This window comes from Vanellus vanellus (assembly GCF_965231255.1).
Source record: "Vanellus vanellus genome assembly, chromosome: Z".
NCBI classification, from domain to species: Eukaryota; Metazoa; Chordata; class Aves; order Charadriiformes; family Charadriidae; genus Vanellus; species Vanellus vanellus.
In genome coordinates this window covers 20,017,513-20,040,609 of record NC_138908.1, presented here as the reverse complement: position 1 = coordinate 20,040,609, position 23,097 = coordinate 20,017,513, and the positions used below count along the sequence as shown (strand labels likewise).

Below are 23,097 nucleotides of genomic sequence, written 5' to 3'. Positions count from 1 at the left end.
TCTCAGGGGTGTGTTCATTATACCTCCTACAATGCCAGCAGATACTACAAAAACCAGTCATTTGCAATGTTTCTAAATGCCTCTAATCAAAGGACAGATACTCCTTTTTATTAACGGTACCTGTGGCAGAAGAACTTGGGAAGGGAAAAGTAACAGAGAAATTTCTGAGACTTGCCTGAGCTCTAATCATGCAGAATTTTGTAATCTTTCATGAAATATACATAAGTTTGATAAAAACAGAGATCTTAAGAAACACCATGGCAGAAGGGACCATGTACTAGGGCCAAAGGGGGGGAAATCAGACTAAAATGCTATCTTGTGGTATCTGGGGAACCAGCCATCGTCAAGTTACAGGCAAGTCTTGCAAATGCATTTAGCAGAGGCACTGTCTAGTAAGAGAACACTCCAGAACAAACAGCATTTCGCAATGCCCAGGCTTTGAATGGAACGCCAAATGTAAATAGCAATGTTAAAAGTACCATTAACAGTACTCAGCTGTTTGTTAGCATGCAGGATAACCCTAACAACTGCTTCCTCCATTTCCCCATTAACAGGTTCAGAAACCCAAGTTGAAACCTGTAACATCATAGTGAGATGTATCATTAACATTTCTCCTGTACCAAGCTGAGGGCTTGCTCCTACATACACTTTTATAACAGCTACTCTGACGGAATGGAGCTTTTTACTCCTCACACTACAGATGTCCAATATAATCACCTAAGTAATGAATTTTCATGGTATTTTCCTAAGTCAAATTCACAATAAACTTTACATGCAAAATAAACAGAGTAGGTTTTCTTTTACATACTTACCCTTAGTAAAGGATGATCCTGTGAGTCAACACTTAGGAACTATCATTGTCAAAGAAGAAAAAACTTCAAAAAACAAACAAGACATTTCCATAATTTAGAATTTTACTGCGTACCTCTTCTCTGGATCTATCAAAAATCACAGGGGCTGTTACGCTTTTTGTTTCCATTCTGGGAGCTACTAATGTAGTAGGTGTTACAGGAGTGATTGCAGGAGTAGGTTCTGGTGAAAGTATTGGATCCCTCTCTGGACTGTCCAATGAAACTTCTTCTGTTGCTTCTAGACAAACATTTTGAGTTAGCAAAGAAGTTTTTGTGCACTAGAGACAGATATGCATCACAAAGAGAACAAACAAACGCACTAAAAAAACGACAATTTACAAGTTTAATAAGATCATCTGTAAATAGCATCCATTTGAGCCAGATAATTTATTTCAATACATTGCTAAAACTAGATGTGATACTTGAGCTTGTAGTGCATAATGGGTTAAATAAGATTAATATTGCAATTACTTTTTTGTAACATACTGTTGGGTAAAGAGTCTTTTAAAGTAGTCACAAGTGATGTTTCTGTAACCTTATCACAAGCAATAAGATTTATTTCTGCATGAGATATTGTGAAAACTAATGAAGTTTTTTTTAACCACACAAGCAGCTCCTTTTTAGCACCTGTACCAATTTTAATTTTTGCTCTCTGACCAACAGCTGATTTAGTCATATAGGCTGATAACTGAGCAGACCAAGCCATGTGATAAATGAAGTTACCCAATCATAATACACCCTCGCCCCTGCCAAAAGCCCACAACCTGTAAAATAGAAATATTAGCAGGTGAGACATTGACTAGTAAAACTATCTTTAGTCTCTATCTATCTATCTTGAGTCTCTTTGCGGCTTAAAACAGTTCACTAGAAACTAAATACTTTCTTCAGACTGTAGACGGTTCATCTATCTTTAAAGGGGATGTAAATCTCTGCTCTACAAATCCCACATGCTTTCCACTACTAACTGGTTTTGACCACTGGCAAACTACACACTTCCTGGGTATAGAGAAGTTCCTGTTCTGGTTCAAATAACTAATGATGTGGTTCTTGCTAAATGTACATTTTCAAGAATTCTAGTTCCTTAAAAGATAACATTGACCACAAAATAGTAATTTGATACCAAAATTGACTTGTTACAAACTAGATTTCCTGTGCCAAGTACTTTACCAAGCAGGTAAAAAGACGCTAAAACAGATCCACTCTGAGTTATACAAAGTTACCAAAAACGTTTACTATGTAATTTGGAAAAAAACTGTGCTTCCAACTTCTGTCTATATGAACTCCTGAATTTTCAAAAGAAAATACACCATCTCTCTTCCAAACTTTTTAACACCTGGTGCATATGATGAATATAACTAGTCCTTACTCAATGGTTAACAAAAGAGGAGTTTTAAAGATCAGCTCTACTTTAAAATTTGTAATATTGTGTGTAAAAAAAGTCTCATTTTTGTCCCGTGTAGAATTGTTTGCTTCTCTAGAACAGCCTGTAATCTGCTAGCAACGTAAAACAGAACTGGAAATAGCATCCAATGAACCATTATTATTTACTGCTGCAAAAAGTAGTATTATGATCTTTTATAATCACTATATCAAAACCACTCAGCTTTATCCCTGCTGCCACTTAGAGATATTCTGTTAGTAAACTGTTTCCCATTCTTCTGTAACCCCTTTTTTGCCAATCCTTGATGTTTTGCCTAAATTAACAAAACCACACTTCTCTTATTTCAGGGACAAAAATGACTGTGTGCCTAAATTTTATTTTATACTGAAGCTGAAAATATATTGAAAAACAAACTTCAAGGTCACTACAGCTTAACCTGGTTTGAAGCAGACGCCCATTCTGGCTTGAGACTGACAAAGTTTGCTGTCATCACTTTGTTTTGGAGTGCATCACTGAATTACTGAGCCTGGAAAGGACCTCTGCAGATCATCTAGTCTAACCCCTCTGCTCAAGCAGGGTCAGCTAGAGCAGGCTGCTCTGGACCACATCCAGATGGGTTTTGAGCCTTTCCAGGGATGGAATCCACCTCCTCCTTGGACAACCTATGCCAGTGCTTGACCACCCTCACTACTGAAAAAACAAAGACACAAACAAAAAAAAAAAAACAAAAACACCCAAACCCAAAGTTTTTTTCTTACGTATTATCTGTATTTCAATTTGTGCCCACTGCCTTTTGTCCTGTCAGTGGGCAGCACTGAAGTCTGGCTCCCTCTTCTCCACCCCTCCCACCAGGTATTTATACACAAAGTAGGATTCCTCCTGAGTCTCCTCTTCTCCAGGCTGAACAGCCCCAGCTCTCTCAGTCTCTACTCATATGTTGTACACGTCATGCCCTTAATCATCTTCACGGCCCTGCACTGGACTTATTCCAGTCTGTCCATATGTCTCCTGTATTGGGTAGCTTAGACCTGGACTCAGCACTCCAGGTGTGGCCTCAGTAGGGCTGAGCAGAGGGGAATGATCACTTCCCTCAACCTGCTGGCAATGCTCTACCTAATTTCAAATTACATAGTTCCATAGTATTTTCAAACTAAACTTAAAAGCAAGCACCTTTTTATGTCCTCCATTTTTAATATTGTCATGGTTTGGGCCAGATTGGCCACTCAGATGGAATGACAGATGCTCTCCACTACCTCTCTTCAGAGAGAGGCAGGAGAAAGAGACTTACGAGTTTAGAATAACTAAAGTACTTTAATGAAATATTAATAATAACATAAAAAGAAAATAATGAAATATATGCAAAACCATATCAAGCTCCCAGGATGACAATCACGACACCAGCTGGCACTGGGGAAGTCCCAGGCTGGACACAGTGACAGATGGGAACTGGATTCCGGATCGGGATCAAAGGCAGATGAACAGAGTCCTCGGACGCCAGCCATCGAAGAAAGAGGGCTGACCCTTTGATCCCTCAGCTTTTCTACTGCGCGTGAGGCAGATGGGATGGAATACCCTGTGGGTCAGTTTTGGGTCACCTGTCCTGTCCACTCCTCCCCACAGGTGCAACCCCTCTACGTTTTTCTGCTTCCCACCCTCCAACGGGGCAAATAACCACGTTATCTGCCCTTGGGTATTATAGCAGTAAGTATAAGCAAGAGCCTCTGCATACCATGCCTTGGTGTCAACTATAAACATAGGTCTTGTCACTCTGAGAGTGAACAGTTTCTGCACAATATGCTGTTAATTTCAGTACTTAGAAGAGGCCCAGCTAAAAAATAAAGTTAGTGAGCAAAATTGGTCTTGTTTTACCTCAAACCAGGAAAAATATGAACAAAGATTACTGAAAAGCTTTATTTGAAAAGACTTATTTTCCTACCATTGCTTTATTCTTACTGCTAAATCTTTCCTAAGAATCCTGCTGATGCTTCCTGCCCTCAAATGCCATAGGAAGGGTACTGCATCTTAATCCAATAAAGAACTTTAATTCAAAACCTCATCTCAGGTGGGAAGTCTTGCTGAGGCAATTACAAAAAAAGCTTTTAGATTGGTCAAACAACATTCAAACATGGAAAAGGGGTAGTTTGGTGGCTCACAGCCTTCAACATATATGTTATACAGATGACTATTTCACAGAAACATTTCTAAGAAAAATTATGTTATATATATAATATATATAAAATAGGATATAATATAAAATATATAAAAAAATAAATAAGGCCATTCCACTTCAATTCTTCCTTTTCCTACCACCAGCTATATTCCAGCACGTGTGTTTGGGAAACAAACCATTAATCACAACGAAGTACTTCCCTGTACCTTCAAATTTTAGACAGGCTTATAAAACAAGTCATGAAAAAATTCAAAGGACACAGATTTCTCACTTTCATCAGATGAGAAAACATTCTTGTTGCTGTAAAAGTATGACTAAATGAAAAAAGTGTGAATTCAGTGTAACAAACCAGCACTGCTATCAGATGCAACAGAAGCACACTCCTTCCCAGCACTTCTTTTTTTCAGACTTGGATCCACACACCCATTAGTATAATGAATAACCTAGCTTGTGTACCACATGAACTCCAACCAGGATTAGACCCCTGCTACTGTTCAGCAGATAGCTGAAGATACTGCTAAGCTGGTGCATTATTTCTGTAAAAGAGAAAGCAGCAAGAACAAGCAGCTGGAAAGGCAAGGAGGTTTCCTTTCAGCAAGACCAGCGACATTAGACTTCGTTCATACCAGTATTTCTAAAGCTGTGTAACCCTAGGTTGGTTGGGCATGAGCAGATTTTTAGAGTTGCTATGTACTAGCCCTTCTTTGCTATTTTCCTGGAGGAACTTACCCAGAAAAAACAGTATGTTTGTTTGATAGCTGCAGGTCAGTTCTTTTAGGAAGAAAAAAGGAGAATTTATGCCATCCTCCCTCCCGTTACCCCTCATTCCCCAGTCTGCATGCATCCCAGACATTATGTAAATCTAGAAGAGCGAAATGGAAAAGACAGTGGAAGGGGATGATGGTACAGAGCAGGACAGAGAAAAGGCTGTTATACTTTTTGATTCAAACAAAAGTATTGAGAGATTCTGAAGGGAAAAAGTATTAAGTTCATATAGAAACAGCAGGCTCTCACACTTCCCAGCTATTTTTTCCCCTCAGAAAAGCAGTCTTTGAGTCAGCTAAAGATCTATATCCCAAGAAATAGATTTATTCTGATGAACTCTGTCATTTAATGCTTCTTTCATACATTCAAAGAATGTACAAGCAATCAGATGACATGGTCTAAATTAAAAAGTTTCATTGGCAATTCTTCTGTTTGTGGGCTGCTTTTTTTCACGGAAAGATGCATTTGGTAGGTTTCAGAGTAGCAACTATGGCACTTTCAGAAACACTTGCTTGATTTATTCATTTTAGGTTTTCCCCTGAAAACTTAGGAATTAGGTTGTGGTTTGGGGTGGGATGGTGGTGTTTTGTTTTTTTTAAATATTCTGTATTAGTATTTGCATGAAAAATTAAATCTATGTGTCCTGCTTTCCTGGGAAGTTCTCAAAAGCATAAGCTCTTCTTGCATAGAGGCAACTGCTCTGCCCAACTTTTAGGAGGAAAATAAGGAGATCCAACGTTCACATCAGCTATGGTAGGTATCAGCACATATTAAGCACTTCCACGAATCTAATCCTGTAAGACTTCTACTCATAAATACTCCCTTTACAATCCATTAACAGTCTTTGTTATGATCACTGTCAAGAGGATTACCTCCAAAAGAACGTGAACACATCTCATCCTGCTGCAGAAGACAACTATTTATGCTTAATTAACATTCTACAGCCAACTACATCAAGTTTCTATCTGTAGTGAAGCATGGGGCTCAATCTCAGCATTAGACAGCTCTTGTCTCTTTACTTTTCATCATCAGTATTTGTCAAACACCAGCTTAGAAACTGCAAGTTTGCAATTCCTCACTAGCAGCTCACTTCAGCTGAGTAATTTACTTTTACTGGTCACACTTCTAAATGTCAGACCTCTAACACTCTGACATGGCTTGAGTGTTGAAATTGGCCTATTATCTTTGAAAGTTTACTCAGGTGGTTACATAAATGTGGAAGTAAACTGAATGAAAGACTGTTGTCCAGAACCGAGGAAAAGTTATTGAAAAAAGGCTTCTCCAGGTGTAGCAATATTTATTTCAGAAACAGATATCCTAACAAAACTGACTGTGAGAACTACTACACCTGAGTCACGGCCCATGACCCTTACTGTTATATCAGGAGTACTAAAATAATCTTAATGAGAACAGAAATAGTTTTAACAGAACAGTCAGCCACTAATAAGGCCACTTTCTGACTTCAAAACTGTAGGTTCACATGTTTTCATGCATTTGTTTCTTGCAGAAAAGACCTAGAACTGAACAACCACCTTCTCAAAAGCAGCAAGGCATCCGCACTGAACTCTTCTGATCAGACGCACCGCATGACAACAGCATGACAGACGCCAGCAGCTAGAAGCTTTTGCTGTTCACCTGGGCCTAAAGCAAGTCTTCTCTGTTTCGCAGAACTAGCATCTCCTTTTCTGTATCAACTCTCAGGAAAAAAGCCTAAGACAAACCTATCACAACCTGAAGAAAAACAAAATAAAAACCCAATAAAAACAAACATCAGCCCCGTCCCCAAAGCATTGACTTTCCCTCAGGACACAGTACCTAGATACTTGCATAAGATGATCCATTCCCAAACACCTTTCAGAGCTGAAAAAAAAACCAACAAACCAAACCCAAAAGAAAATAAAAAGTAATCTTTTACCAGACTGGAGAGAGGAAAATTTATAACTTTTAATTTTTCCAAAAATGGTGGCAGAACACTGATACAACTTCACAGACCTCCTCATCATCTATGACTACTAGAGGCAGAAGACACAGACAGCTATGTCCTGGCACAGACAGTCCACAGCATGTTTCTGCAGCTATACACAGATCTTTAGGTCTACATTTTGGAAGACTAATTCAATATCTAATTCTTCACTCTACAGCAGAAGCTTATGGACAGCCAGGTTTTAAGATACACCCCAAAGCCCCTCAAGATACTCTCAATACTACCCGATTGCAGCACTGATCATTATGGTCTCCACATGCAAGAGCTCTACAAGGTAAGATAAAGTAATTCTGTTTTGGCCAAATAATCAACACACTGACTTTTATTCTAAGGGTGAAAGTGCTTAAGTGGGTTTAGCAAGACAGTTTGCTTCTTTACAGAACCAAGAACCACAATACTAATGAATGCAGCAGCGAAATTTACTGGTCTCCAATGACAGCTGGAAAACTCATTTTCTTCCACCTTTGAAACCCAGTTTTAATAGTTCAGCCAAAGCACTTATGACTCACCAGAGACAAGGTAATGAATATCTAAAACATTTTATTGCACATACTATCCTGTAGCTGCTGCAGAAACACAATAGCAAAGAGGTTTTAAGTATAGCCAAAAAAGCCTAAAAAAATCCCAGGTTCTGAACTGCATTAAAACAGTACAGGAAATCATATAATTTGTTCTCCCTCACCTCCTTTTTTATTAGGTTGCGTTATTAGACAGAATAATGAAAAAGATTTATCAAGCCTACAATAGCTAGAGAGGCATACTATCTTTTTTTTTTTTTTTTTTTACAAATAAGTTTGCAAAACTATAATTGTTTATGCCCCCAAAGCATCAAAGTCCCTCCTTTCAGGAACCACTCGTAGGATTTAATTTACCTGGATTTTATAGTGTCTAATAATTCAATATGAAGGAACAACATAAGTTAGAAAGCTGTGGAACTTCATACTCTTCCTCTCCAGTTACACATTCCAATAAGCTGTGCCACAATAGGGTTCTTTGGAATTTCAACATGTTGAAGAAAAAAACCCAGTCACACTTACTTGTAAATTAAGTCCTGCTTTCATAGAAAGCCAGGCTTAGGCAATCATGCTGGAAGTAAGAAAATAGATATCTTGTGTGGACTTCTCACATTGTTCCTATTCATTGCAAATCAGTATCAGAAAGTTAATCAGACAGATTAACATCATTGTCTAGCAAAACAGTACTAAGAAAGAAACAGTTATACTTGTGAGTGCACAGCACTGGAACACAAATTACAGGTTGTTTTTGAGAACGCCTATGCTGACAGTGATACAAAGACAGAAGTTCATCACTAGGGTAGAACTGTATTACGCAAAGTTCCTGCTTAGAACCGGATACTGTGAAAGATATATTCTGTCTTAGGTTCCATAAATCGCTCTTGTTTTTTTCCCCTGTTTGAAAGTTTGTACTAGCCTCAGTCTGTACATAAATTGACCTTTTAAAGACCAGTCTTAGTTGTGTTAGACATGCAGTATGCCAGATGATTTCAGTTCAGTGCTGCATGCATTTAAGAGAACGTATTCCATAGCAAAACTCAAACTCATTAAATCAGTTCTGTGTGTTTTCCTCACAGCATTTATTTCAGTTGAAACAATCTGGCTGCTAACATTTGTTCCTTCTGTCTGGTTCTCCTCAATATTTACTCCAGCCACCTTTTTTCTTAATATCGTCCAAAGGAGAACTGGCTTTCCTAAAATATCCATTCCAGATGGCTCTACGGTTATAAAAAGCTGGCTTTATATACTGAAGCTAAATAACTAAATTACTAGTACTAGAAAGCTTCATTGCTAAAGCACTACTGGTCTTTATAAATCATAAGATCAGGTAATACAAATACAAAAGAAGTAAGATTAGCCCTCTATTCTCTTTTTCTCTTAAAACACTTTCAGAGAGTTAGTAAACTAGTCAATACATTCTAAGTGTCATGAGCAAATATAAGTTCAAATAGCTGCAAATACAAATTTAGTAAGTTCAGAAAAAAATGTAACAGGCATGCATATGCATGTGTCTGTACAAAACAGCCTAGAACTAAAGGCTATAAAGTTTCTTTGTGAATGATTACATTGGAGAATCAATGAAGATGAGATGAGGATTGTTTTCAAAGCAGACTGCCAACTAACTCACTCAACATATAGTGATAGGAAAAGTGTTAGCAGTTAGTATTGAGAAGCAGCATTCTGTCATCTCTGATGACATAATATACATAATACATACATAATGTACTCCACATACTCCTACATAATATACTCCAAATATTACATCTCCTTTCTCGAAAAGTTAATGCTCCTACACCTGTAATTGACAGCAACCACAACCCAGGCTAGGGCACTCGAAAACCAACACCGATGTGACCAATTAGTGAAACATTAGAAATGTGTTGTCTATTAACTGATTACTTATCAGAACTTTCACACATCTTTCTCCAAAACTTGCAGTACTGTCAAGTATCAGAGACGGATCACGTGCTAGTGAAATGACAGGACTGGTCCCATATGCCAGTTTGTCACCCTTTCATTATAACACAAAAGTCTTAAGAAAAAGGATATCCCTCCAGCTTGATATGATCTGAATCATCTTTCTTTATAATTGGAAAAAAGGCTGGGACAGCTTATGCATGGTTATTAAGTAGAAAACCAGGATGCAACTTAAGTCATGTTTTTACAGAAAACCAGATGTGAATATTGTCGATTACATAATGATAAATACTATTATTACTGTCAGCAGAACTAACCAGCTAACACTGCCACACTATGCCCTGACAGTACACACCACTGACAATCTCATATTTAGTAAACAAACTTAACCAATGTTACAAAGTACACAAGATAAAACCTGTACATGACTGTCAAACTTAAAAGGTTTTAACCCTCCTTTCCAGAAAAGCAAGTTTTTTTCAGTCCAAGAGCAAAAGAGTTTGTGAAGACACATTAGGAGAAAAGAGCAATTACCAGCAAAGAGGTCTTCTCTGTCATCATCTAGCATGATTTCTGCTGGCTTTGGACCATTGGAGTTTGTGCTGAGGTCTTCTGCCGGAAGACTTGCTGGCTCTGGAGATGAAGGACTTGACTGTTTAAAATAATAATAATAATAAAAAAAAAGTAGTTAAATAATTAGCAGAGAACCAGTTGCCATGTATCAGTATATAAGAATTACTGCAATGAACATTCTTTCATTGCAAAGAAACAAGGGAAGACGTACAAAAAGGAAACCCTGTCAGCTATTTCCATTTCCTACTCCAAGCATGGTAACAATAAATAAAGGATATGAGCTAGTCAACAGCTCTTTTCATTTCTTTGTCAGAGAGAAAAAAAGTCACCCATTTCCTCAGGTTTAATTAACATGAAACAAAAGCTGCTACAGAAATATCTAGAATAAGTTTATCAGTAATGCTGAATGTAATTTGATTATGACGTTGCTTTTGGAAAGTCTTGGATTTAAATTTGGAGTTGTACAGAGAAAAAAATTAATAAAGAATTCTCCAAGTGCTCTATACCAGTTTTTCAGAGACTAAAAGAATGTGTTAAGACCATCCAAATGATTCAAGGCTCCTTGTGGCCACAAGAAATTTTGATAGCTTTGCAACAGGTTTAATTTGGGAATTATTGCCACAGAGAGCCACATCGTACTGTACATGCAAGCTGGGCTTGCCAATAGATACAGTTCTTTCAATTCACTGAAAACTAGAACTTGCCCAGTGAAAAAAAGAAATATTTGAATGAAGACACTCAGGAAAATTAAAGCAATACTGAAGCTGGGCTACCAAACGTATAGCTTACTCACAAAATAAATACACACCTAACTGAAGACCAGTGCTTCAGTTAGAAAATACTTATTGAATAAGTATCAACTTGGTTTAGTGCCACAGTACTAGGAAATTTGCAAGACTTACTTCTCACAACTTCATCCAAGACAGCTAGCTAAGGAGTTTTCAACAACAGCATATTTACTCATAGATGCATGCACTTTAAAAGGAGCACCTGTAAATTGTGTCACTACAGGCTTCCTAGTTTTTGCATAGAGTTGTCATAATTTAAGTTCAGAACCACAATTCAAAACAGAAAGTAAATGTTTCAGGCTACACTTCAGCAAATGCCACAGGCTGCAAAAGATTAAAAAAGCCTGAAAAATACTGAAAAGCCACTGAAAAAGTCTGTCCAGATTGTATTTTCACATTCACAAATGTAGCAGAGGCAACAGTTCTAAGGGAGAGGGCTCTCCAAGAACAGCTCCAAGAACAGCGTACATCCTGACTTGGAGTGTGGCACTGCTGCTTTACTTCAAGCAGCAGAGAGGAGGATTCTGGCTCCCCACCTCTATCCAGTTTTCAGCCACCCGAAATTCTCGTATGGAAGAAGTAAGCAAGAAATGTTTTCCTCAATGTTTTCCCTGCTGAAGGCAAAAGGAAGATGAAAGCAAATACAAGAATACCAGAAAATTTATATTCCTCTAAACCAGATTATGGTTGCAACAAGGAACCGCTCCTTTCAAATGACATAAGAGGTTACATTCCCTTCCCTTTGCCAAAGGCTACCACTCCCTGAAAAGCCCATAGATAATGTGGGGGAAACCAATAAACAAAACAAAATGATGAGCAATGAAAGGATCAGCCTCTCGAACTGTTTGATTTTACCCTAGAGCCTGCAAAGAAAGCCAAAGCAAAACTACTCAGCAACTTATGTAGGTAGTAGAGTTTATAACCTTACAAGAAACCAATCAATTAGTCACATGTACACTTCTCATCCCTAAACCAATGCCAAAATGATCCCACAGCAAATAGACTGCTCTGGGGTAATAAAGGTGCATTTGTTCACTCTGTGAAGCATGATTCTTAAGTTGTATCACAAGACTTGCAACTAATTTAGACAAAATTAATTAGGAAATTTAAGAAAACCTCACCTCTTGCCATGCTTCACTATTCTACAAATGATAGTATAGATAGTATGTGTCAGATGCAATAGTCAACAGTTTTAAGTGATTTCAAAACTCAGAATTAGCCTATTTCAGAAGAAACAGTCTGTCTCTCCAGGCAGCGCTGCATAGAGCTGCGAGTTCAAGATCTCGTACTTCAGCTAGAACAGCAGAGCATGAAAATGCTTGATTTCCCTGTGAAGTTCAAGCAGTTGAGAGTTTTATCAGTAAAAGCAATTCTTCACGAAAACATTACAGATACTCATTCCAAACCAGTTTTGCTGCTACTCAACTTTGAAGAGCAACCCACTTACATTTTGACAGATGTGAGGTTCAGGACATAGTGGGGACCCCACACTACCACAGATGCAGAATGGCACGTAGTTTATGCTTGACGATTCACCTCCATGAAAAGCAGCTGTAATACAGCCAGGCACAGGGAACAAAAGTCTTCCTGAACACTTGCTGGACATAGCAGAGGACTTTCTGCTTTATTCCTTAATTGTGCTCTTGATTAATGAACGGTGAAAAAGAAGCCCTTGGAGAATACTCACATATCCAAGCTATTCCCTTAGCCTATCTTTTCAGTTATACCTGAAGTAGCTATTTTGGTTACCGATAGTCACTTTTGACTATACCTGGCTTCTAATCTCAAAAACCCTCTACCACACACAAAATTCACCTTGAACACTTAAACAGGATCAATGTATGGCGTAATATAAACCCCAAATATTTACATGCCTAAAGCAACAAGTTAACCAGAGGCCAATACAAAGCTATTCCCACTTTGAAGAACGGAACAGATTCTTCCAAGGAACAGCTATAAATACATGTCACCAAGTGCTGGTATGATTATGGATCTCTTTCTGTTACTGAGCTGGAAAAGATCCTGTCCATCAGCACTGCTAAAGAAACCAAATAATTCTTACTGGATAACAGGCTTCACAGCTACAGTTAGCATACCAGTTACAGATGGCTTTCTCCAAATTTCATATACCCTGCTTTCCACAAACCACAACTGAAGAATACTTGCAAAAGGAGAGGACTCAAACAGACCTTAGGGGCAGCTCAGAAAGCACAAGAAGCAAAGCTTATTTGTGCAGCTGGTATAATTTGTATACAAGACACAAAGTCTAGAAGTGACTCTTACAGGAAGATTTCCAGTGAAACAGAAGTTCTGCCTGTGTATTATTTGTTTTATAAAGATAAAATAAATTTATATTTGTCACAAATCTCAAATTCCACTTTTAAGAACAGCAGATATTAAAGTTTAGTTTTGTGGATAACTTACAGGTAAAATGACTTTCCTTTATTTTAAAGGGTATTATTTTAAACACCCTTTCAGCTGTGTACTGGTTTTGGCTGGGATAATTTTCTTCATAATGGCTTGTATGGTTCCATGGTTTGGATTTGTGACTAAAACAGTGTTGACAACACAGGAACGTTTCACTTATTGATGAACAGTGCGTACACAGCATGAAGGCCTTCTCTGTTTCTCACTGCCCTGACAGCAAGTAGGCTGGAGGTACATAAGAACCTGGAAGGGGACACAGCGGGGAGAGCTGACCCCAACTGACCAAAGGGGATATCCCATACCACGTAACACCATGCTCAGCAATAAAAGCTGAAGGAAGGAGGAGGATAGAGAGCATGTTTGGAGTTATGGCATTTGTCTTTCTAAGTAACAGTTACACATGATGAAACCCTGCTTTCCTGGAGATGGCTGAACACCTGCCTGCTGATGGGAAGGAATGAATGAATTCATTATATATTGCTTGCGCGCGCAGCTTTTGCTTTATCTATTAAATTGTCTTTATCTTGACCCACAAGTTTTCTTACTTTTACCCTTCTAATTTTCTCCCACATCCTGCTGGGGAAAGTGAGCAAGCGGCTCTGTGGGGCTCAGCTGCCAGTTGGAGTTAAACCACAACAAGCTGACAGCTGAATAAGGTTATTTCCTGGTCTATTAATCTTTCAGTGGCTCTTTGGTATTTTTAAACAGCTGTCATTCTCAGACAAGATAAATTAAGGATGGGGTTAAATATCTTCACGAACAGTTGGGACTTTATATGAAAGAGATAAAGTTTAGAAACTTCTTAAAAATGATTCACAGTCTGAACACAGCATCGGCTTTTTTTTTTTTTTTTTTTTTTTTTTTTTAAGAGTTTTGCAACAAACTTCAGTTTGTTATCTTCAAAAGTTATCTTCAAAACAGACATAGTCCTCAGGGAACTATGAAAACTCAGAAAGCCACAGCCCTGAATATATCAGAAACTAGTCAATAATTCCTAATAATCTGGTTATTTTACACAGTCAGTGGACCAGAGAGTGCTATTCAGCCTCTCAAAAAAAGTACCCACGCATCCAAAGAACTATTAACATATTAAGCTATTCCAGTTACACCCTACTGCAGGTGCAAGCTAAAAGACAGGACCCCAATTTTGCTTTTTTATCTCTATGAAGTACAGCTAAAACGGCGATTAAAATGGCTGTCAGAGGAGTTAGTAGTTAGCGCAAGGAAAATCTGAGTATCAGACAAGAAATGGAAGATGAAACTAACAAAAAAAACTCATGGCCCAGAAACACAGGGACAGCATAGCTGTTTAGAAATTTTAAACTTGATGCCAACAATTGACAAAATGTCACAAACATGCCATTTCCTGAAAGGTACATGCCTGTGAAATTTCTTGCTTTACAAATTTCTGCTAAGTGGCCTATGGACCCATTCCAATTTGCAATGGCAATAAGCTCAATTTTATTCTCTTTTATTGTGCATTACGTTCGGTAGCAATAACTATGTATTTCATAGCTTTGATTTATGAAGAAACAAGAACAAGTTGTCACTTTTTCTGTTGGCTGAAGTTATAGCCCCAGATGTTTGGACATCCCCCCTTCTCTTAATAGTAGGGTCACCCCCAAACCAGTTCAACTATTTGTCTGAACCCCGCCTAGCCTCCTTCAGTCAGAGCACAGTAGGCTGACAAAAGCTGACCATTATACTATCCTGGTTGTTCAAGTTAACCTGGCCCATTGTCCGAAACAGGGTTACAGAAGCTCAGAAATCACAGCAAGGGCAGAGGGAATAGACTCAACAGTAGGATGGTAACATTTTCAGCAGAAAGAGGACACAAGCAATCACACTGGAACGAACGCCTACATGCTTCCATTACAGCCTGGATGTAACACCAAGGAACAAGACACACATTTCCAGTAGAATTATACCAATTAATCTTGGATACAGACTTAGTTTGCCGTAGAGTGTTGAAGGACTTAATATTTTCCTCTCAGATATTCCAATGGGGTCTTTACTTCTTCCTCTATAATTGACACTGTTAAATTCAATGGATATCATTAAAGACATCTGGACTTCTGTGCTTATCTAATGTTTTGCCTTCTGTGCAAAAACCAAACGCATATTGCAGATCTTTGACATAAACTGATAAATGGGCAATGAGATTATATACACACCCTGCCCCAAATGACAGTCGTTCACAGATTAACACATCTACTGCTTACTCATTGTTTTCAAGTGCTTCTATGTATTCTTCCATTTCTAAAAAACACCAGGAATATAAATACCATTTTAAATGAGTCGGTGGCATCTTAGCTACATGTTCACATGGCACCTGCTTTACAAAAGACAGAGACAGGCAATACAGAAATGAGTGAGAATATTAAGGGAAATTAAGTAAGTGGTGCAACAGACAAACAAGGGAGGTGGCAGAGAAACAGTTGGGCAAGAAGGAAGGAGGAAATTATGAAATCAGAGTAACACTAAACATACAGTTTTTCAGAAAATCTAACATAAGCTTTTTTCATATGCTCATGTCGTCAAAAGTGACTTTCATGCTGTCATTGCAGTCTCTCCTAGTAGTGACAGAGGACACAGACTGCGAATTAGCAACTTGTTGATGACAAACTTATAATGGGGGATGATTCTTCTTATAATGCACAGTTAATTTCCAGAACCTCTTGTTGTGCATATCATGGACAACTTTATTTTTTTTTTTTAAAAACAAAACAAAAAAACATGCACTTGAAAATTTACCAAGCAGGTAAATCCATGGAAGATTATTAATACCGTAATGCTACCTTAGGAAGTCCTTGAGCTACAAAAACCTGGTAGCTGGGAGAGCACTGCAGGTGACTACCAGCACACACATATAATCAACAGCAATACTCTTCATACGGTATCCACCACTGAGTATCGTTGTAAATGCAATCTTGGCTTAGACCATTTGTGTGATTCAGTCTGGCTGTTCTCACTGATGAAAGCAATCCTGGCAGCTGAAGGGAGACCCCTCAGTGACCACGAATTTAATGGAGGCAGTCCTCCAGACATTTGGCACAATGAAATACAAATAATCATTCCACTACTCTTGGGCACTGTGGATATCTGATGAGGAAATGAGCACCCCACCAGCTCAGACAAGCTGCTGCTCAGCCCAGTGTCTGGAGCTCATAGGTGCCCTATGCTCACATAAAGCATTCTCATTCTCTGCCATCCAGTAAGTTTTTAAGTCCTAGAACATGCTCCCACTGCACCTCAGAAAAGCCAGGTGCTACAGTTCAGTGTGATCTTTTAACATTTTACATTCTAGAATTAAGAGGGTTTAACTCAAGACATTAACTTTTAGTATGCGCACAAAGAAAGTAAGAACGCCAGCTTCTTTTTCTTTGTATTAGAGAATTCAACTTGAAATAAACAACATTCTCCATTTGATTATACAGATAAGCCACTGTATTTAAATAAGTAAGCCTTCCTGTATTTAAATATTTCATATTTGCTGTTCACAATATACATTGAATTTATAGTTTGTCAGAAGAAACTTAGACGAGTTAGCATGCGTTTTCTAATTTGAGACTTTGCTAACATGGAAGCTATTTGGAAAACCTATTAGAAATCTTACAGCTTCCCCACTGCAAAACCAAATCATAGACAAGAAAGAAACAGTGTGCCTTTTGTGAGCTGCAAAGAGAATGAAAGCAAGAAAAAATAGGGGTGAGGTGGGGTGTGAAATTAATCATGCAAAAAAGCAAATGGACAGCTCCAAGATAAACCAGTTGGGAACCCTTTCAAAGTACCATAGCCTTCATATAAGTTGACTTTGGACCTCGACGTCCCCTGCTATGCTCTTTCCTCTGGTATCAGCAAACAAATATATGACCAACTATGAAAAGCATGACACCATTCTGTTGTGACTATAGAACTTCCTTTGCCATTTAGAAAAGCTACTTCAGGATTAAAACAACACTCAAGACAGAAGTTTAACTAGGTCCACACCATAAGATAATTGTTCTCTGGACTAAGATGTCCTATACACTTGAGTTAAACAACCTGTGTTCAAGCTAGTGAGAAGTTCAAAGTCAATTGTCATGATTTCTTCCTTCCAAAGTTGCAGGAAAGTCACAAGACTACGGCTTTTTCCTAAATGCTGTAGCTGATCAGATGTCAAAAAAAGCTTTACTGACAAAGCTTTTCAAAACTTCTCTTTAAGCAGAGGCTTCCCTTTTCTACTTAGCTACCTTCTTCCAAATAGACCATCTACAAAAACAAAGCGGCACAACAGAACTGTCAGCCAAATCACCCAATACAGCGTGCATTTCTCTGCCAGTTTTTGCAGTTAGAGAAGTTTTTAGTAACTATTTTTAATCATTAAGATGAGGACTTCTCATTGCAACAGTGATTTAGATGCTAAATCTATCATCTCTTGCAGCTTTAATCCTAGACCATACCAGTAAAGATGTTATGTTACACTGCAGTCTTTCTTAGTACACACAAGAAGACTCCAGTAATACGCACTGTATCACAGACATGCACAGAAGTCTATTGATACAATTCTTGTCAAGTGCAGGTTCACATCATTTGCTATTCCTTCACAGCATTTTTCCACAGATCTTTTTCTACCAATGCACAGATTACACATCTATAAAAAGAAAAAAAATAAAGTGACTTGACAGAAGGCAAGTGACTTCAAAATACATTTAAGAGCCTCTTTGTATTCTGCCCTTTTTTGTTAAGGACAGGCAGCAGCCAGAGAAAAACAAAGAAACATGCACTGATCCTATTACTGTAAAGGTCAGGGACAGGAAACTCTTCAGGAAAAGAGGAACAGGAACAATTTTCTTTTTAAACGGCCCACTGTGTATAGGAAAAACAAAGTTCTTCCAGAAGATACTGGCAAAACACACAGGTGAAACACGACCACAACAACTCAGCAAGAAAAGCTCCCACCACAACAAATGAACACATAAGCATTTTTCAGAACGAGGACCTATTTATGCATTGAGTTGTTCTGCTGGTTTGGGGGTTTTTTTTTTGTTTGTTTGTTTTGGTTGGTTGGTTGTTTTTTTTTGTACTAGACTCCTGACATGGAAAGCAACCACGGTTTCGAGATGTATCACTACAAGTTTTCAGCTCTTCCAGGCTCCGATTTCTCCGAACAGCCGCCTCGCGTGCAGGTCGGTGCCCGCTGGCAGCCCAGGCTGCCCGGCGGCGAGGGGCCCGGGGACGCCGGTGCCCCTCGGTCCACCGGAGTAAGGATAAGAGAGGAGTAAGTTTCTACAAGTTTTTGCAAACTGGAAAGGGGGGAAGCCTCGGAAAGCGGCCAAACAAAGAAAAAGTGGGTGGTTATTCATCTATGCCAAGTCTAAGGGGGTGGAGGGAGAACCAGAGAAACTGGCGTCGTGTGAAGAGGAAAGGAGCAAATATTTATTACCCCGGCAGTACAACAAGGGGGTAAGACGAGGGAAGGCGGCGACCTGGCACAGCGGCACTTGGAGAAAGAGTTTTCGGTTTCTTTTGGCAGGAGGATAACCTGAGGGGAACCACCGAGCCTCCGCGGGGCCGAGGCCACTCGCCCGCCGGCAGTGAAGCGCCGAGGAGCCGCCGCCGCTCCCGGAACTGAGGCAGGCGGCGGGGCCGCACCTGGGGACCGGACCGGTAAGGGCCGGCGGCCGGGTGAGGGGCCGACGGCCCCGGTCAGGAGCGCGGCACCGGCGGCCTGGCAGGGAGGGGAGAGGGCCCGGCGGGTGTCGGCCCGGCCGCGGGGCTCGGGGCCCGCGGAGGCAGGCGGGCTCTCACCTCCAGGGTGGACACGGTGCTGGTGAAGAGGTCTTCGCCGTCTTCCAGCTCCTCGAAGTCGGCGGGCCGCGCCTCCCCCAGCGGCGGGGGCTCCCTTTCCGCCGCCATCTTCCCCTGCAGCCCGGCCGCCAGCCCCGGCCCCCCGTGCTCACGTGATGGCCGCTCCGCCCCCCCTCCCTCCCGCCACGTGACTGGAGGGGGCCGGCAGGGCAGCGGGAGCGCGCGCCGCCCCGAGCGCGCGCGCCGGGACAGGGATCGGGGTCGGGATCGGGATCGGGATCGGGCGGGGCAGCGGGGGCCGGCAGCGTCGCTTTCCCGTGGCCAACCGGGAGGCCGGGCCTGTGCCGCCGTCGTCTCCGCGAAAATAGTTCAGTGAAGTCGGTCGCTGTTGGCGGAGCCCCGCCAAGTGTTCGTCCCGCGAAGGCAGCGCCCACGCGTCTCCCGGCCAGCGTCGTGGATGCGGAGCGTCTGCTGGGAATGACGCCCGGGAAGGGTCCCTCCGTCCCGCCGGAGGAGAGGCTCCTTTCCCTCCCCGGTCCTCGCCCCGGCGTCTCCCCCCGAAGCACTTCCCGCTGTGTTCCTCGGTCGGGGGAGTCCGTACCATTGCGCCATTGCGGCCCTCCGGCGCCGGCCTCGCGCCGCGGAGTTGGGGGGAAACTTCAGGAAACCGCATTTTCCGTTGCATGTTGGTCGTTGAAGTAGGAGGTGGTTGTCTGTGAGGAGACGCCACTCATGACACTGTTTGAGACGAGATCTTCCTCAGGGAGTGGGGGGCCCGAAGTGTTAGCCCCACTCTGGCGGAGCAGCTGTTCGGTGGAGTGTGGCAGTGGGCGCAAGCGCTAACGCAACGCGTCTGGTGCAAATAAAAGTGTTTGCGGGCCCCTTCCTTAAGTTACTACTTCTAAACTGCTTTTCTTCCCTCCTTCCCTTTGTCAGTTAGCTCACAAAAATAACTTAAAATTTTAATTATAAAATTTTAATTGTAATTTTTTTATTACACATTTTATATTTAAGCATATTATTTAATTATAACATTATTATAATTATATAATTCATAAATCATTATATGATTTCATTATAAAATTTAATTACAAAATTTTAATTATAAATTGCAACTTAAAATTTTCAAAGCATTTATCTAATTTGTGAGCTAACTCACAAATGGTATAAATTATTCCAAAATTTTAAGTTCTAATACTCATTTTTTAAAAAAACGATGAAGTCAGATGTCAACAGTGTCTATATAGTAAGCATTACCTAGGATACTTATCACTTGCTTTGAGCTGCTATTTTTGCTTCTGCTATATTGAAAAGAAGTTCCCAAAAAGTATCTTGGTTTTCCATATTGATTAAGTACAGGTTTCATCCACTCAGCATGCTCGTGCTTTGTGAGGACTTTGTTAATGTTTGTTGTGTTGAAGTTAATTTCTAAACTGTGTGCAATGGAGCTCTTCACATAGAAACGATGAGTCTGTTTCTACAGGCTGTAAGCTCTTTGGGGCAAGGGTGGCACCTCTCTGGTGTTTGCAGAGTGCCTAGTAAAGACTGAGCGGAAAGAATACGGTCTTACACATTGCTTCCTTTGGCCTCTTCCCAATTACATCGTGAGAAAGTTGTAAATATGCAAACAGAAATACATGTTATCTCGGGAACATGTAAGTGCCATGCATAATTTTATCTGTACTGCTCAAGCTCGAGACGTCAGAAATTGTGGAGATCTCTCTCCTTGGAAGTATGGACTGCTGAGTTAAGAGAGAATGTCCCTCGTCCCTGCCAACGTCTGAGGACATTTCGTGCCTCAGTGCTTTCAGTAAGACCTTGTAAATCTCTCACTCAGGAGAGCTAAATTTGTGTTGACGCTCAGGAACTCCAAGCTTCTGATTGCAAATAACAAAGACGTTATCCAATAGAGGAGATGTATGAACAAAAACTTCAATGAAAGTGACAATATATCTTCTTAGACATATAAAAGTAGATGGAAAAGGAACAGTCAAGCTTTCCCATTTTCCTACTCTATTGAAAGATATACTTTGAGACCAACACAACTTCAATATCACTGTTACTAGAAGCTCTAATAACTTGCTTGTCATTTACCAAGTTGGACAGCATTTTTAAGTTTCATGGGAATGGGACATTTTCCAGCGTATCCATGTTCCCCTTTTCTGTACAAAACAAGAATAGTAGCGATGCTTTGGTTGTTTGCAGTGCTTATGAGATGAAGTCACATTTTTACTCCGTTCCTAAACTCAGCCCATTGGTGTTCAGTATACTTCTAAATAATATTCAGAAATCTTTTTAAGATTTAAAAATGCAGACTAAGAAACTGAAAAAAATCTATTCAAAATATGCAAACATTTTCTGTCCAGAAGTACAGTTCTCTGGCATCTACATTGTTGTCCATGGCACTATCATTACATCCTTACTGCCTTTCTAATTTCTTCTGGTATCCCTGTTTTGCTATGCTCTTTCTGGAAGTTCTTCAAAATAATGGCATGTGCACGCTTTATCTAGAAATTATGATTCAATCACCTCAGTAATAATTTTGTGTCCTTTGACATTATCTGTTGAGATATCTCACCATAATTTTATTTGCTGTGATTAGAAAGGTCATACAATATGTATTAATTTTTTTAGATTTCTGGCAAGTGTATTAGTATAGCGTAGTACTTAGGTGTTTAATAGTTTTCCACTAGATTGACTGCTTTTCTGACTTCATCAAGATTCACACCCATGACTTTAACGCTCATGTGACTAGACTATCAATCCGCTCTCTGAAATACCTTGAAGTAGTCCTCTATCACACCAATTGGGTATGCTACAGAAACAGAATAAAATGAAGAGCAAACATTATGTCATCTGTGGGTTTTGGTTTTGTTGTTTTGTTTGCTTGGGGTTTTTTTGTCACTCATTAAAAAAGGTATGTAAGGAGTTTAGCTTCTGTGATTCAAAGTGACATTGTATTTATAGGTTGGAGATTTTTTTACTTACTTTTCCAATGCTTCTGATATCTGTGGCCACAGAAATCTAGTACAGATATTTTTGTGGCAGAGGGGTCAAGGGGTAACACAAAGGTAACTACAGGACCTGGATTTTTAACTAATTGAGATTTTAGTTTGAAAAACTCTGGGTTAGTAAATCTGGGTGGAAAAATAATCCAAAATAAAATAAATAAAAAAAACCACAAACCAACAATCACAGAAATAAATTGGAAAAACAGTAATGCTGCAGGAAAGCTTAGGATGATTGCAAAAAGCTAATCACGTTTGGATGCCCAACATAGGACAGCTAGGATTTTTGTTTTGGTTTGGGTTTGTTTGTTTGTTTCTAGAATACCTAATATTTCAACAGTTTCTTCACCTAGGCTGCAATTCTCAATATCACAGTTCTAGTCTTACCTAGACTTATTTTTAGGGGTGGACTTTCATTTCTTTCCTTCACTATTCTGTCCCTTTGCTTTTGTCAGCCCTTAAACCTCCAAAAATGGTCCTTTCTAGTTTTAGCCCACCAGCCAGCAGTTCCTCCAAGTCAATACATCTGCTCCACAAAACTTTCACCGTACCTTTCCTGCTTCTGCTCACAGCAGCTGCAGGCTCTGCAAGCCTTTACTGTTCAGCCTTTCAGAGGAGATATGGAAATCAAAAATGTCTCCTGCATAAACACTTTTGAGAGTTGTTGTGCAATAAAAAACTTCCTTTTATCATGCAAAACCAGGTTTCACTGAGGAGTATAATCTTGTTGATTTAAAACGGCTTTTTAAAGGAGCAATAAGACAGTGTTAGGGCTCTGTGTCATTTCCCTAGTTCAGGCCACAGAAGTGCTGAAGTGTTGAAATAATTACAAGAAGTGATTTGGGTATGGGCAATATACCATTTATTACTTTGCTTGGATATACTTCTGTCCATCTGTCCAAAACCAGTTAAATTAGATGCAAAATAA

General features: G+C 39.8%; 1 protein-coding gene across 2 annotated transcripts in view; it reads right to left on the bottom strand.

The window, feature by feature from the left end:
• The window catches only part of SNX2 (sorting nexin 2), a 36,448-nt gene extending 17,148 nt beyond the window's left edge, over nucleotides 1–19,300 (bottom strand). The window contains exons 1-3 of one of the 2 annotated variants that reach the window (XM_082497566.1): nucleotides 19,162–19,300; nucleotides 10,118–10,235; nucleotides 926–1,089 (exon numbers count right to left, since the gene is read on the bottom strand). In XM_082497566.1, the coding sequence (XP_082353692.1) occupies nucleotides 926–1,089; nucleotides 10,118–10,235; nucleotides 19,162–19,269 (390 nt within the window). In that variant the 5' untranslated portion in view covers nucleotides 19,270–19,300. The remainder of the gene's footprint in view (nucleotides 1–925; nucleotides 1,090–10,117; nucleotides 10,236–19,161) is intronic. The other variant, XM_082497567.1, reaches the window with a different exon arrangement.
• Between the last annotated feature and the right edge of the window lie 3,797 nt (nucleotides 19,301–23,097).